Below are 17208 nucleotides of genomic sequence, written 5' to 3' on the forward strand. Positions count from 1 at the left end.
TGAGCTTGTAGGCCCGAAAACACCTTTTTTCCAAGCAAGATAGATGAGCTCACTATGTTTTGCTTTTGTCGGATCAAAACAGTTGACTGTTGTTCATCACTATGAGGGTTTTTTTGTTTTGTTTTTTGTTAACTGTTGATGGAGGACCGCCAGGAATGTTAAGATGTCTCCTGAAACCTATCGAGACACATCTTGACAACAGAGAGTTGTTCCTCATCTTTAAAGATAAGTTAACTTTGGAAAAGTGCATGAGAAGGAAAAGCTGCAATGCAAGAATGTCCATAGACATGAAAAAACAAGCATTTAAGCAGCCAATGGCGACAATACAAGAATGTCTAACCCACAGCTGGGGTAAGCAAATGGTTAAACATTGTCTTTTTCTAAAGAAATACTTTCAATTACGTTAAAAAAATGATATAAGATAAAAAACAATAGAAAACTGTTCCTGTTATGACCAACAACAACAAAAATCCAGTTCATTGCAAATGTTACTGTTTAATATCTAAGTACTGTTTAATATTTAAGTACTGTTTAATATCTAGATACTCTTTAAAAATAGATATTGTTTAATATCTAGATACTGTTTAATATCTAAGTAGTGTTTAATATCTAAGTAGTGTTTAATATCTAAGTACTGTTTAATATCTAAGTACTGTTTCATATCTAAGTAGTGTTTAATATCTAAGTACTGTTTAATATATACGTACTGTTTAATTTCTAAGTACTGTTTAATATCGAAGTATTGTTTAATATCGAAGTATTGTTTAATATCTAAGTACTGTTTAATATCTAAGTACTGTTTAATATATACGTACTGTTTAATATCTAAGTACTGTTTAATATCTAAGTACTGTTTAATATCTAAGTACTGTTTAATATCTAAGTACTGTTTAATACCTAAGTACTGTTTAATATCTAAGTACTGTTTAATATATACGTACTGTTTAATTTCTAAGTACTGTTTAATATCTAAGTACTGTTTAATATCTAAGTACTGTTTAATATCTAAGTACTGTTTAATATCTAAGTACTGTTTAATATCAAAGTACTGTTTAATATCTAAGTACTGTTTAATATCAAAGTACTGTTTAATATCAAAGTACTGTTTAATATCTAAGTGCTGTAGAAACCAGCTCTCTAAATTATATTCATGAGAGAGTTTAGTATTTAAATATCTACTGTTTTCAAAAGTACTTAGATATTATTTTGTTTCTATAAAACAGGATGAATATACAGTTTTTCCCCTTGTTGCTTTGTTTACTTTCAAATATTCCAGACATCCAGACATTTTTAAGCCTCTAACTTCACGAGGACATTTCGAGAAGTGTCCCTAACCACCTAGAGGACATTTTTGCTCTAACTTTAGTCCAAAAGAATCCCATCAAACACCTTTTGGGACAAACAACAACAAATACAACAAACTACGTCTTCTCTCAGGGCCCAAAAATGAATGACAATAATCCCACCGACACACTCCAGAATGCTATATTTTTTCTTCCCTGCCGGGTTGAGAGAGCAGCGAAACTGTTTTCCCTCATAACTAAGGGGACAGTGGACTTGTACTTGGACCTAATAGCATGTGACTCGTGTGTGTACCTCGTGCCGCATAATTCCTCACTATGTACAAGATGAGGGCAAGTAAGACAGAGTTGGGAAAGGGTGGGTAAAGAAAAAGTATAGGAAAAGTCCCTTTGGGAAGATTACGTAAGTCCCCACCAATGATATCAAATAAGCGTAGAAGGGGAAAAGTGAAGAAGAAGAAGTGGGATCTTCTATAAGTCCGATGTGTCAGGAATGGATGACCCTCATCCTCCCACTGGTTATAGCTTGCAGGCTTTTATTTTTTTTTGTACTCTAATGGAATCAAAAGCCCCGTAGTGACTTGCATCCACATGACAAAATTACAATCAATTAGGGAGGAAATGCATGCTCACGAGCTACTGATATAGAATGCCGAGCGGGGGACGGGGGTGCCGGAACCTCTGTCCACATGCATCACGTACATTAACGCCAGCGAGGAGGAGTGGGCAGGAGGACGTTGGGGTTTTCAAGGCCAATGTGTGAGGAGATGAGGGAAAAACAATTCTAAAAGCTGTTTGTGTGATTATTCGGGATGTCGATCACTGACTCATTTACATGTGGGGGCATTTTGTGGATGGCGTGGGGTGTTACGGAGTGCCTTTTTTGGCAGATATGGCGACCTTGCCTTTAAAGTTTTATACAGTAATCCCTCAAATATTGTTAATGTAGAGTAGGCATGGCTGAAATAATCGAAAAATCGCAAAGGAGTGAATTTGTGATGATCTATGTATATATAAATAAATACATATAGGTATATACATATAGGTATATACACATGCATATAGGTATATACATATGGGTAAAGGTATATACATATACATGTATATACCTATATGTATATACATATACATGTATATATGCATATATGTATATACATATATATACATGTATATATACATACATGTATATACATATATATTCATGTATATATAAATATATGTATATACATATATGTATATACATATACATGTATATATACATATAAACATATATGTATATAAGTATACATACATATATACATATATGTATATACATATACATACATATATACATATATGTCTATATATATACATATATACATATTTCTATACATATACATACATATATACATATATGTATATACATATACATACATATATACATGTGTCTATACATATACATACATATATGTATATACATATACATACATATATACATATGTGTCTATACATATACATATATACATGTGTCTATACATATACATACATATATACATATATGTCTATACATATACATACATATATACATATATGTAAATACATATACATACATATATACATATACATACACATATACATACATATATACATATACATACACATATACATACATATATACATATACATACACATATACATATACATACACAAAGGTATATACATGTACATTGAGGTATAGGTATATACATATAGGCATATACATATAGGTATTTACATATACATATACATATGCATATACATATGCATATACCTATACCTATACCTATACTTATACTTATACCTATACGTATACCTATACACACACCTTCAAAGGCAGCCGATAATATCATTTAACAACCAATTTGACAATTAATCACACTCATCTGTAGCTGAAACTTTCAGAGCCAATGTTAATTAGACTCAAATTCCTCCATATCAACACCCGCCACCGTGAGGGCTCATCACAGCGTCCATGTCCAAATAAATGCATAATTAATGCTGACCAGACTGGGATGAGTGCCAAAATGGAAGAGAGGAGGAGATTCTTGACATACCTTCAAACACGGTCAGCTTGGCGCTGGTGTTGATCTCTCCGGCGCTATTGGTCGCCGTGCACTCGTAAATGGCCTCGTCGCGGTGCGTGCGCAGTGGCTGGATGCGGAGCACGGACCCCGAGCCGTCGTCAAACTCGATCACCTGGGAAACAAAAAAGCAGGGGGTAAAAAAAGGGGGCTAGGTTCACTTTTATTTTCTTGTCATTTTACTATATTGCTGTAATGCATCAGAGGAGCAGCCCTAAGGGCAGCAAGCGCACACAAACGTAGCAACAAAGTGGAGACCGTCAAATATAAAAGCACCCAAAGCTAAGGCATTGGAGCAAAGTACGATAATGGAGCACCAGGGTCAACTGCATTGGTGTTTGGGAAGGGAAGAGACCAACCAATGTTACCCCAATGCCAAATTTAAAGTACAGTTACACGTGTTTGCATTATAAAAGACTTAGCTTGGCCTTGAAAACAGTAGATATTTAGATAGTAAACTCTCTCTCATGAATATAATTTTGAGAGCTGGTTTCAACAGTACTTTGATATCAAACTGTACTTAGATATTAAACAGTACTTAGATATCAAACAGTACTTAGATATTAAACAGTACTTAGATATTAAACTGTACTTAGATATCAAACTGTACTTAGATATTAAACAGTACATAGATATTAAACAGTACTTAGATATTAAACAGTACTTAGATATTAAACAGTACTTAGATATCAAATAGTACTTAGATATTAAACAGTACATAGATATTAAACTGTACTTAAATATCAAACTATACTTAGATATTAAACGTCCGGGGACCAAACGTCCAGGGACCAAACGTCCAGGGACCAAACGTCCAGGGACCAAACGTCCGGGCCACTAAATGTCTGAGCGACCTAACATCCGGTGCGACCAAATGTCCGGTGCGACCAAACGTCCGGTGCGACCAAACGTCCGGTGCGACCAAACGTCCGGTGCGACCAAACGTCCGGTGCGACCAAACGTCCGGTGCGACCAAACGTCCGGTGCGACCAAACGCCCGGTGCGACCAAACGCCCGGTGCGACCAAACGTCCAGTCACGGTTCTTTATGAAGACGCTATTAAAGAAAAAATGGTAAATTGTCCAAAAGTGACTTTAAAAAAAAACGTATTGGGAAACGAGACAAAAGAACCCTCGCCATTTTTAGTTGGAATGATGGTGAATCAGTTTAGCACATACGTGTTGAAAGAAAGTGGCGGTGAGTAAGGCATCAAGAGCGAGGCCTGGCTGGAAAGGACATGGCCGAGTCATGCGGGGGTGGGAATACACAAAGATGAAGTGGACTACTCCATAAACTGAGATGGAAGAGGATGAAAGCTAAAGGGTGTCAGGCTTGTCTGGTCTTGCCAGGAGTAAAGAGGCCAAGTTCCTTTGTTTGAGGATCAATTGTATGTAATGGGGACGAAGGACGTTTGTGCAAATAAGTCAGGAGATGCAAAGAAGGCCTACCTCGAAGCGTTGAGAGCTGACTTTTTTGCCCTTCTTCATCCAGGTGATTCGAGGTTTGGGCTCGCCGATGGCCTGACAAACGAAGGACACTACGCCGCCGGAGATTCCGATCTGGTCCTCGGGGGATTTGATGAAACTTGGTAGGCCTGAGAGGACAGCAAATTAGAACATTTAAGTATTGGTAATGATGGTTGGAGGATGTAAATACAGATACTGATATACATAGAAAAACTTGAACTGGGAATAGATGGAAACAAGAGCCAAAAAATAACTAGATAGCCATTTGGATGGAGAAAATTCTGGTTAAAACAAATCAATAAAAATTACAGAAAAATAAGTACAGAATATTTTATAAAAGGGTATTTAGTAAATGTAAAGTTTGCAAATCAAAATTATTTTAAAATGATTTAAATACACATGAAAATAGAGAGGATATATTTTTTTTAGATTCTAAGAAAATGTTGGTAAAAATAAATAAATAAAATAAATAAAAAGTACATGATATTTTAAGAAAGAGTATTTAGAAAATTTAAAGTTTGCAAATCAAAATTATTTTAAAATAATTAAAATACACATGAAAATAGAGATATATTTTTTTACATTCTAAGAAAATGTTGGTAAAAAATAAATAAATAAAATAAATAAAAAGTACATGATATTTTAAGAAAGAGTATTTAGAAAATTTAAAGTTTGTAAATGAAAATTATTTTAAATTGATTAAAATACTACGAAAGGCAAGAAGATATCTATTTTTAGATTCTAAGAGAATTATGGTAAAAAATAATCATATTTTTAAAAAAGGTATTTAAAAAATTGAAAGTTTGCATATCAAAATTATTTTAAAATAATTTAAATACAAAAATAGTGAGGATATCTATTTTTAGACAAAAATAATTCTGGTAAAAAAATAATAACAATAAAAAAAAAAAAAATATTTAAAAAGAGGTATTAAGAAAATTGAGTTTGCAAATCCAAATCATTGAAAAAAATAATTCAAATACATACAAAAATAGAGAGAATATCTATTTTTAGATTCTAAGAGAATTCTGGAAAATAATAATAATTATTAAAAAAGTACATCATATTTAAAAAAAGGGTATTCAGAAAATTACAAGTTTACAAATCCTACTGATTGAAAAAAACAATTCAAATACATACAAAAATAATGACTTCATCTATTTTCTTTTAAATGGTTCCTCTAAATTATTATTATTTTTTAAAAAACCTTGTTTTCTAGCATCACCACCCCAACCCCAAAACATGACTAATCTTTTGACATTTCCCAAATGACCCAAGAGAGACACGCGTATTAACCAACAACACTTGTTGCCATGCACCATATTTGTTACCAAGTCATCAGGGCAAGTTATCAAAATGTACCATGCTTGCTTTAAGAGGATTAAAAAAAGAAAAAAACGGCTCAACTCCGTCTTTCTACTTTTCACCCAACTCCCATGATTTCTTAGACATTCCGTTGCCAAATTTTAGTCGCGTCGGCAGGAAGGTCGTGCCTTCTTAATTTGAGGTCTCTTTTAATACCGTCTGATCCACAAAGTGAAAAGTCTCCATGTTAAATTTAAACGGAAATGTTATGACTCACAAAACAGACTCTTGAAGTCAAAACCGGTAATAATCGGGTGTTTAGGATTCTAGTCCAGAAACCCCCCACCCCACCCCTTTAGCGCAATCTTAACCCCTCCCTCAAAACTCCTTTTGCACGCACCCAAGCATTCGAGCTGATCGGGTTGCGATCATTACTGCGGGTTGGCGCCTGCAGGGGAAAGAAAAGGATTTGCACTTGAAATATTTTCAGTGCAACAAGGAGGACCAAAATAACAGGCAAATGTCAGGCGGGTTGACGAACAATAGGGTGTGTATATGTGTGTGTGTGTTGGATTGTTGTATATGTGGAATAACAACAGTTATACTAGAGCAAGGGGTGTCAGACTCGGGTTGGTTGGCGGGCTGCTTTAACCTCAACTTGATTTCATGTGGACCATTTTAGATATAATATTTAGATTTTTTTTTTTTATAAATGGATTAAAAGAGCTGGATTAAAAGCCCTGACTATTTAGTTTTTTTTATAGATCTAAAACAATGTTTATTTTAGCTTTTTTGATATATTTTTAGATTTTACTAAATTATTGTTGAATTAAAAACACAGAAAAAATGATTAAAAAATGACAATTATTGATTTAAAAGGAGGAAATCAGGACATTTAATATACATCTATACTATTCATTTTTATTTGAATCTAAAGCAGAATGTTGGCACTCATTATTTATTATACCGGTAGCTTGTTTTTATCTAAGAGAGAGAGAGTTTGATATCTAAGTACTGTTTCTTATCTAAGTACTGTTTAATATGCAAGTACTGTTTAATATGTAAGTACTGTTTAATATCTAAGTAGTGTTTGATATCTAAGTACTGTTTGATATCTAAGTACTGTTTAATATCTAAGTACTGTTTAATATCAAAGTACTGTTTAATATCTAAGTACTGTTTGATATCTAAGTACTGTTGAATATCTAAGTACTGTTTAATATGTAAGTAATGCTTAATATCTAAGTACTGTTGAAAACAGTACATATTTAGATATTAAACAGTACTTAGATACTAAACAGTACTTAGATATTAAACAGTACTTAGATATTAAACAGTACCTAGATATTAAACAGTACTTAGATATTCATCTAAAAATACAAGTTGGCTAATTTGGTAAAAACAACTATCCAACTCCAAAATGCTTATTTTTTTACCATTCCTATATGTCCTCAAATGGGAAAAATGTGTGGCTTTTATCTATTCCAACGGTCCAAAAAAATAAGATGAAAATAAATTCGGGCAATTTCGGCATTAGCTTACATGCCAACAGTGATTATTGAACAAAGTGGTGGAAATCATGGTAGGAATTTCCCCTGTGGGGGACCACTGGCATCTACCACGATTCCAACCCTTGTGTGTGAGAGTACATGTGTGCGTGCGAGAGGGTGCATGCCCGCACTTTGGCAGTTTTGGTGTTCTCTTTCCAGCTTCCTATGTGACAGTAGAGATGTAACACAAGCTGAAAAGACAAGTCGGTATCAGGTAGATCACTTTGCCACTGGTCGAAAGCAAGGATCGTATTATTCTGGCGGTAAATAAAGCCGAGGTGTGTCATCCATTGTCGCATTGACACGGCATTTCAACGGGTGTGGCCTGCTTAGTTGAGGTAAACAGGTTCAATGTTGTTAGAAACACACAATGAAAGACTGGAGGTGTTTTGGAAAATGGATTTTTTTTTTTAACGTTTACACGCAAACTGGAAATATGCGTAATTCTAAAATAAGTGACTTTACATAAGTGGGCAGGATCAAACTTTAGTTTTGGATATAAAGTTTACCAGTGTAATGTTCAGTAAGTGTCCAATTTTTAGTCTTCTATGTAAATATGCGTCACCGGTCTTTTGGTTCCCGGTCAAATGTACTTAGATATTAAACAGTATTTAGATATTAAAAAGTACTTAGATGTTAACCAGTACTTAGATGTTAACCAGTACTTAGATGTTAACCAGTACTTAGATGTTAACCAGTACTTAGATGTTAACCAGTACTTAGATGTTAACCAGTACTTAGATGTTAACCAGTACTTCGATATTAAACAGTACTTCGATATTAAACTCTCTCTTAAATATTAAACTCTTTCTCTTAAATATTAAACTCTCTCTGATGAAAATAAATTAGACCAAACGTCCGGCGACCAAACATCCGGGCGACCAAAAGACTGACGACCAAAAGACTGACGACCAAAAGACTGACGACCAAACGTCCGGCGCCCAAATGTCCCGGCGACCAAACGTCCGGGCGACCAAACGTCCGGGCGACCAAACGTCCGGGCGACCAAACGTCCGGGCGACCAAACGTCCAGTCGACCAAACGTCCAGTCGACCAAACGTCTGTCGACCAAACGTCCAGGCGACCAATCGTCCGGGCGACCAATCATCCGGGCGACCAAACGTCCAGTCGACCAAGCTTCTGTCGACCAAATGTCCGGCGACCAAACGTTCAAGCACCATTTTATATAGCCAAATTCCCAAGAGGTAAAATATAGTTTCCCAATACTAAACAATTGGGTATGGGTGTTCCTCCATCATCGCTTAAGGTTATCAAAGTGTTTTATTTTTTTTGTCCGCTTCTGTTCTTAAAGCTTTTTTTTTCTCCCACCGCCTGTGTCCCATTTTCTGAGCTGTCAGGCAGTTGTCACATGAAAACAAAGATGAGGATAAGGTGAAGAACACATAAGCCTACCTATGCAAATCTACCGTCTCAGCTGAAGTGCACAGTCACAGTCTCCTCTCAAGGTTTTTTTTAAAGAACCAAAAACTCCATTCTATTCGAAAAAAACGCCAAAAAAACCCAAAAAACTGCACAGCGGGTATCTAAAACGCTTCTAGAGTTCCTACAAGTGTAAATTGCTATTTATTTTGACCGTAGTTGCAAGACAAAGTAACAAAAAAAGCAGTTTGAAAACAAGCTGGAAACAAATGCCTGCAAATGAAGTGTCTTGTATAAAAAAAATATATATTTTTTGTGCTCATAAAAACGAGCTATGGTGTATTAGTAGTCTGAAAAAAATTGGAATAGCTAACAGCTTTTCTATCGTATTTCTTTGGCGGTTGGAAATGAGCGTATTCCCAAACCTGCCTTGCTTAAGAGCCAGTGTCGAGTATCAGGGATCGATTGGCAAGCGCTAGAGTGAAAACCATTAATTCCTATTAATAATAAATTAGCAGGTTATCATTTTCACTAGGCGACATTAAGCGGGAATATGTCTGATGCCATCAGAGTGCTTGGCTTTAATAGAACACTTCCATTTAGGACGTTTTTTTAAAGCTATTAGTGGGCAACTTGGATGCAATTCAATCCAAATAAAGCCGCTGCCTGTGCAAGTTATTTACCGCAGTGAGATTGAGGCGGTTCAGGATGTTTAAGGCAATACAAATAATGCCTCAGAATGTGTTTTGAATGTAAAAATCTGAATCTCAAAAACAGTGTCCTTTAGGGAATGTCTGGAATTTAAAAAATCTATAACAAAATGAACCAAATAAAAGTTTAACCTCAAAATGACTATATTCCTGTGTGTAATTTTTGGTATGGGATGTTGACACTTAAAATTCCAGAATGTATAGCTGACCTGTGTCAAAGTGGCGGCCTGCGGGCCAAATTTGGTCCACCGAATCATTTTTTGTGGCCCGGGAAAGTCAATCATGAGTGGCGACTTTGTTTTTGGATCAAATTTTAAATGAAGAGTATAGATATATATTAAATTTCTTGATTTTCTCCCCTTTTAAATCAATAATTGTCATTTTTTAATCGATTTTTTCTGTGTTTTTAGTTCAAAAATCATTTTGTAAAATCTAAAAATATATTAAAGAAGCTCAAATAAACATTGTTTTAGATCTATAAAAAACGGAATATTCAGGGATTTTAATCTAGTTCTTTTAATCCATTTATACAAAAAAACTTTCTGTTTTAGGATCCAATTATAATGTATAGATGTATATTAAATTTCCTGATTTTCCCCCTTTTAAATGAATAATTGTCATTTTTTATCCATTTTTTTGTGTTTTTAGTTCAAAAATCATTTTGTAAAATCTAAAAAAATGTGTAAAAAAAGGTAAAAAAAAAACATTGTTTTAGATATATTAAAAAAACTGAATATAAAGGGCGTTTAATCCAGTTATTTTGATCCATTCATAAAAAAATCTAAATATTATCTCTAAAATGGCCAACCAACAAACTTCAGCTCTAACTCATTCTAAAAAAATAAATAAAATAAATTTACATATATGGCGTGTCACACTAAGACATAACAAAGTTCCCTGATCGTTTAAAACCCACCAAATATTACCCATCCAAGTCATAAATGCAGTCCACTGCCATCTTTAAATCCAAAACCCGCCAATTCAACTCATGACACAGCAATAAACATCCAAAAATGTTCCTCCTGTCACGATGACTGAGTCTGAGATTGCCGTTTTGCCCTTTTTGAAATTGGACAAACTCCACGAATCATTGCCACTTAGTAGGCGTCCAAACGTCTAAAAACCATAGCGGCGAGAAGCAAAAGAGGAAAACATCAAACTTTCAATACCCCGGCGTACCATGAAGACGCAAAAGGGTTCGGGAACGGGAAGCTTTCTATCAGCTCAACCAGCTTTCGGTGAATAATTCAAGACAGCGGCAAAAAGAACAAGAACTCTAAGTGCAATTACCCCTTGGTTCCTCTCATCCCTGTGTGAGTCGCCGTTATGTAATGGCTTTCATCTTCTACAAGGCCGATGATGACTTTAGGACGGGCCAATAAGAAGCAAAACATGGCACTGTGATTTCAAAAAGTGACCTGACGTCCAAATTGGCAGATGATTCAGTTACTGTATTGTTACGACTATAAGGCGCACTTAACAGTCTTAAATTTGCTCCAAAATAGACAGTGCGCCTTATAATCTAGTGCGCCTTATATATGGAAAAAAACAGAAAACCAAAAACGAAAAACCACCACTGTCGGATATTAAAAAAAACACAAACGCCTGAACTGAATACTCAATACTGTTAAATATGCAGATGCCATCTTAGTTTACAAAATCTTCCATCATATAGCTCCTCCCCCACTGCAAGATTTTATACCAAAACATCAACAATGGCTGGCTCTAGAGGTGACTGTGTAGTGGTGAGTGCTTCATACCTGGAAGTCAATAGCAATTACCGTATTTTCGCCACTATAAGGCGCACTTAAAAGTCTTACATTTTCTCCATAAGACAGTGCGCCTTATATATGGAAAAAAGCTGAAAATCAAAAACGAAAAACCACCACTGTCGGGTATTAAAAAAACACAAACGCCTGAACTGAATATTCAATACTGTTAAATATACAGATGCCATCTTAGTTTACGACATCTTCCATCATATAGCTCCTCCCCCACTGCAAGATTTTATACAAAAAAATCCCAAACATCAACAATGGCTGGCTCTAGAGGTGACTGTAAAGTAGTGAGTGCTTCATACATGGAAGTCAATAGCAATTACCGTATTTTCACCACTATAAGGCGCACTTAAGTCTTAAATTTCCTCCCAAAAAAAGACAGTGCACCTTATATATGGAAAAAATGTCATTCATTGAGGGTGCGCCATATAATACAGTGCGCCTTATAATCGTGAAAATACGGTTTGTATTTTGACTTTGAAATTCCTAGTACGCCTCACAAGGAATAACATTAGAAAATATGAATTGTTTATGTCTCTCTTCGTCAAAAAAGGTTCCAAACCCTTGGTTTATATTCTTTACTCAGTTCCTTTAGCCAAAGGTGCTCTGAAGCAGCTGTCTTTGAAAACAAGTAGCGTGCGAAAAAGTACCCTCCGCCAACAACCCGAACGGCCACATGAGGCAAATTTTTTCTTGTGTTGCCTTTAAACACCCTTTTCGTTTTGCACCGTTGCACAATTAAAACTGTCGTGTTTTTCGGCAGCGCGGAAAAAAGTCCTTGAGCGTGGCTATCAGCTCGGTGACATTGTTCATCCTGTGTTGTCATTGAATACACACACACACATTGTAGTGTTATTACAGTGAGAACTGATCGCAGACATCCCCATCGATTCTCCTCTGGGGAGTTGAGCCTAATCAAGCAGGGAGGCTTTCTAGCAACTCCTACTACTTGTATACAATGGGCCTGGGGGCCCGCAAGGTCGGCCTCAAAGTCACACAGCTGCCTTCTTGGCGCAAGCTATCTTTTTTGTAGCGCTGTTGTTGTGAGTTATTTCGCCGGCGTTAATAAGCTTTTGATGTATGTGTGGCCTCCCTGTGCTTCTTCTGTTAGAATCTAGGCGGGTTTTCATGGGACAATTTGCGTTCTACCATTGTGTTCCCATATGTTGGGGGAATAGAATTATGTTGACTTCACTGAAGATATCTTTGCTGTTATTTTTGTTGATTCCAAAATGGTGGTTTGATAATCTATTTCAAAAGAGCAAAGTATTTTTGTTTCTTTCATTTCAACATATTCTATAAAAGACATTTGGGCCTTATCTCATCTTGCTTACAGACTAACTTAAACAATAGTCTTTTCTTAGTTTAATTTAGCACCAAGACAACATTTCCGAGTAAAGTATTTACCAAAGTTAACAAAAATATCCATCAATGAAGTCAGTGAACTATAAACACCACTTTGCCAAATACATCATGTCCAATGGCTCTAACAACTACATATTTTAAACAATTCATGGTGCTCGGACGTTTGGTCGGCGTACGATTGGTTGCCGGACGTTTGGTCGCCGGTCAAATGGTGACAGAGAGTTTACTGTTGAAACCAGCTCTCAAAATCATATTCATGAGAGTTTAATATCTAAGATAGAGAGTTTAATATCTAAGATAGAGAGTTTAATATATAAGTACAGTTTAATATCGAAGTACTGCTTAATATCTAAGTACTGTTTAATACCCAAGTACAATTGACCAGCGAGCAAAAGGGACCAAAAGACCAGGGACCAAAAGACCGGGGACCAAAAGACCGGGGACCAAAAGACCGGGGACCAAAAGACCAGCGACCAAAAGACAAGCGACCAAAAGACAAGCGACCAAACGTACGGCGACCAAACGTACGGCGACCAAACGTACGGCGACCAAACGTACGGCGACCAAACGTACGGCGACCAAACGTACGGCGACCAAACGTACGGCGACCAAACGTACGGCGACCAAACGTACGGCGACAAAACGTCCAGCGACCAAACGTCCGGTCACGGACAAAGATGAAATATAACCATTTTGTCATAGTGAAATATATGATTTATAATATAGAAATTAAATACACATCCTGCCATTGGTATTTATAACTTTAGGACCAAAATACCATGGCCTCCATATCGTGTTAGACAAGATTAAATTGGCAATCTCGAAAAAACCTCTTACAATGTGGTGATGTAATAATGAATGCGCCAAAGTGGGTTTTGGACTGGGGGGCCAGCAAACAGACGGCCAGCTGCGACAGTGGAAATTGGATTGTTTTTTTTTTTTATTTCTTAACGGTCCATATGGTCACCCAGTTCAAAATCAAGTGGGGAACAGAACAATTGATTATCTTTTAATTAAAGGTAACCATATCCACCTTGGAGAGCCACTTGGAGAGCCTAATGTAGTTAGTACACAGCTGTGGTCCCTAGACCACCAGAACTGGACTACAGTAGCGGTGGAAAAATGATCCGGGATCGAAAAAAAAACTATACACTCGATTTGTAGAATAATAGCATCAGCAAAATCAAGGAAATGGAGTTGTTTTCATAAGCCAAAGTGCAGCAATGTCACAAAGTGGCAGCAAGACGGGAGTCGGTGGGGGTTAATGATGTGAGATTAATAGTTTAATTGGAGCTCGATAGCGTGGCTTGAGGCAGTCACCCAAACCCTTCCCACTGTGTCCCAGATCCATCAGTGCCACACCACGAGTAAGGAATGTCAATTTGTGTTCATAGAAAATAGCTTTATTGACAGTGGACACTTAGCCACCCCCCGTTGTCTGTAGCAATTACACTTGAGGCTATATTGTGCACGGATGCACAACCTAAAGTCTTTAGATGAAGCTGGCTGAAAGGCATTAGATGAATTGGAGTTATTTTAAAAAAAAACATTCCTTATGTTGGATTTCAAGCCAATCTTGTTGTGGAGGGAAGAAATTGTAAGCAAGCTCATGTGCCAATTTAGGTAGATGTATATACATATTGTCTGTGTATATATGTGTATATGTAGTGTCTGTGTATATGGGTGTACATAGTGTGTGTGCATATATGTATATACATAGTGTTAGTGTATATATGTGTATACATAGTGTGTGTGCACATATGTATATACAGTATCTGTGGATATGTGTATAGTGTGTGCACTTATGTATATGCAGTATCTGTGGATATATGTGTATACATAGTGTGTGCTTATATGTATATACATAGTGTCTATGTATGTGTATATGTAGTATGTGTGTATGTGTATATGTAGTATGTGTGTATGTGTATATGTAGTATATGTGTATGTGTATATGTAGTATATGTGTATGTGTATACATAGTGTGTGTGCATATATGTATATACATAGTGTCTGTGCATGTGTATATATGTGTATACATAGTGTGTGTGCATATATGTGTATACATAGTGCGTCTGCATATATGTATATACAGTATGTGTATATGTGTATACATAGTGTGTGCATAAATGTATATACATAGTGTATTTTATGTGTGTATATGTAATGTCTGTGTATACATAGTGTGTGTGCATATATGTATATACATCATATATTTTATGTGTATATGTAGTGTCTGTGTATACATAGTGTGTGTGCATATATGTATATACATAGTGTCTGTGTATATATGTGTACACAGTGTGTGCGTGCATGTGTGTATATATAGTGTGTGCATGTGTTTACAAAGAGTGCATATACGTGTATATATATATAAGAGTGCATATACGTGTATATATATAAATACACACTGTATATAAATCTATAAAATTAGAACACCACATTTAAAGGGTTTAGTTGGTAGTTATGTGAGGACAGAAGAAAATTTACATATAAAGTACACCTCTGCTTACAACATTTATATATCTATATACACACATGTATATACGTAGTAAAAATAAACAAAAGCATAGCTAGAATAACTTGCCTCTCTTTATAGGAGTGCAGTAAGCTAATTTATGTCAAGCATAGTTGAATAAGACTAAAAGGGGTGGCGTGGTCAAGATGGCAAGAACAATAGTGGGTCTCAAAGGGAGGGTTAATCCAGGGGAGGCAAATTAATTAGGTAAGTGGGGTTACAAGCAGGGCTTAAGGTGCACTTGCACACTAATGGATGATGAGCTCACCCACGCCACCCCTAAAATGGGATGCCTGAAGAAGTTGGGAGTCCTTTGGCCTGGCCAGCTGAGTCCCAGCGCCTCTTGGGATCATTTAATACACTTAACATTTACCCCGCATTGATCTATTAATTGTAGTGTAGCTGACCACAAGACCCAACCAGCTGCGTTAACAAAGCCCTGGCTCTAGTACAAATATATCCAGTTAGTAGAGGAGTTTGTATTTCGATTATAATGAAGCCACGTGTGCACAAAATACTTCTCACTTTGAATTTTGATTAGAGTGAAAGCATTCATTATACAAAAGCTATTTGCATTTAATTTACCTTTTCCGATGGTGACATCACAATAGTTGACGTCTCAACCTGCGCCTTTTGCTTTAAAGCAATTATGGCAAATACTAATAGCTTTTTATGTGTCAAAAAGCCAATGTGCATTTTCCTAGTTGGCACTTTAATTGTTCATTTACTGTACATTTAAATATGGTCAGTCTTGGCCAATTGGTCGCCGGACATTTGGTCGCTGGACGTTTGGTCGCCGGACGTTTGGTCGCCGGGACGTTTGGTCGCCCCGGACGTTTGGTCGCCCCGGACGTTTGGTCGCCCCGGACGTTTGGTAGCACCGGACGTTTGGTAGCACCGGACGTTTGGTAGCACCGGACGTTTGGTCGCACCGGACATTTGGTAGCACCGGACGTTTGGTCGCCCGGACGTTTGGCCTCTGAAAAATCACCTTCACCATATATGAGCAATAAAGTCCACATTTCCATCTTTCTAATTGGTAGCGTCTTGCAAAATTGTTTTGAAATAACATCAAGTTCTACTTTAAGGATTTATTTAAAAGCTTCTACTGCAATGGCTACCTTTCTTGACATTTTCTTTTTAGCCAAGTTTACTAATAAAAAAATGCCTTACTTTCGCTTTAAAAAAACTCTCCTAACTCTGCTTTACAAGCTCTGATCTTGACCAGAAAATAGTCCCAAAATGACTTTCTTCTCATGAAACTGGATATCTTTTATGTCCAATATAGAACACAGATGTACGTTTAAATAGCCTGTGAATTCTAGATGGGTGTGGCATTGTGGCAACACCCAAAAAAAAAATGACTTTTTCATTAAAAACCAAACATTTCAAAAAAGTAGCTCCACTTTCCCAAATAATTGGTGAACCAATACATCACCAAAATCTTTTAAAAAAGACTAATATTTATGTATGAAGGATTTGGAGTGTGAACTTAATAATTTCTTAACTTTGCTGACTTTCTATCACAACATGCACTTTTCTTTTAACGACTTTTTAAAAGAATGTTGGAATAAGTCCAACTAAAGGCGTGTCATCAAAAAAAAAAAAAAAACGTTGCCATTCCAATAATATCTGTCTGCTGTCTGGAGTATAACACAGGAAATCCAAAAGCAGTACTATCAAGTTCACATAAATTGGTAGCATTGAAATTACAGGCACCACATTTACACAAGCCT

The 17208-nt window shown here is 36.2% G+C and overlaps 1 protein-coding gene across 21 annotated transcripts in view; it reads right to left on the minus strand.

The window, feature by feature from the left end:
- Nucleotides 1-17208, minus strand: part of ptprfb (protein tyrosine phosphatase receptor type Fb) — a 176788-nt gene that overhangs the window by 98660 nt on the left and 60920 nt on the right. For all 21 annotated transcript variants that reach the window (XM_077725114.1, XM_077725115.1, XM_077725120.1 and 18 more), the window contains 2 exons: nucleotides 4849-4994; nucleotides 3374-3515 (listed from right to left, as the gene is read on the minus strand). In XM_077725114.1, coding sequence (XP_077581240.1) covers nucleotides 3374-3515; nucleotides 4849-4994 — 288 coding nt within the window. The remainder of the gene's footprint in view (nucleotides 1-3373; nucleotides 3516-4848; nucleotides 4995-17208) is intronic.

The sequence above is a fragment of the Stigmatopora nigra genome, chromosome 9 (assembly GCF_051989575.1).
Source record: "Stigmatopora nigra isolate UIUO_SnigA chromosome 9, RoL_Snig_1.1, whole genome shotgun sequence".
Lineage (NCBI taxonomy): Eukaryota > Metazoa > Chordata > Actinopteri > Syngnathiformes > Syngnathidae > Stigmatopora > Stigmatopora nigra.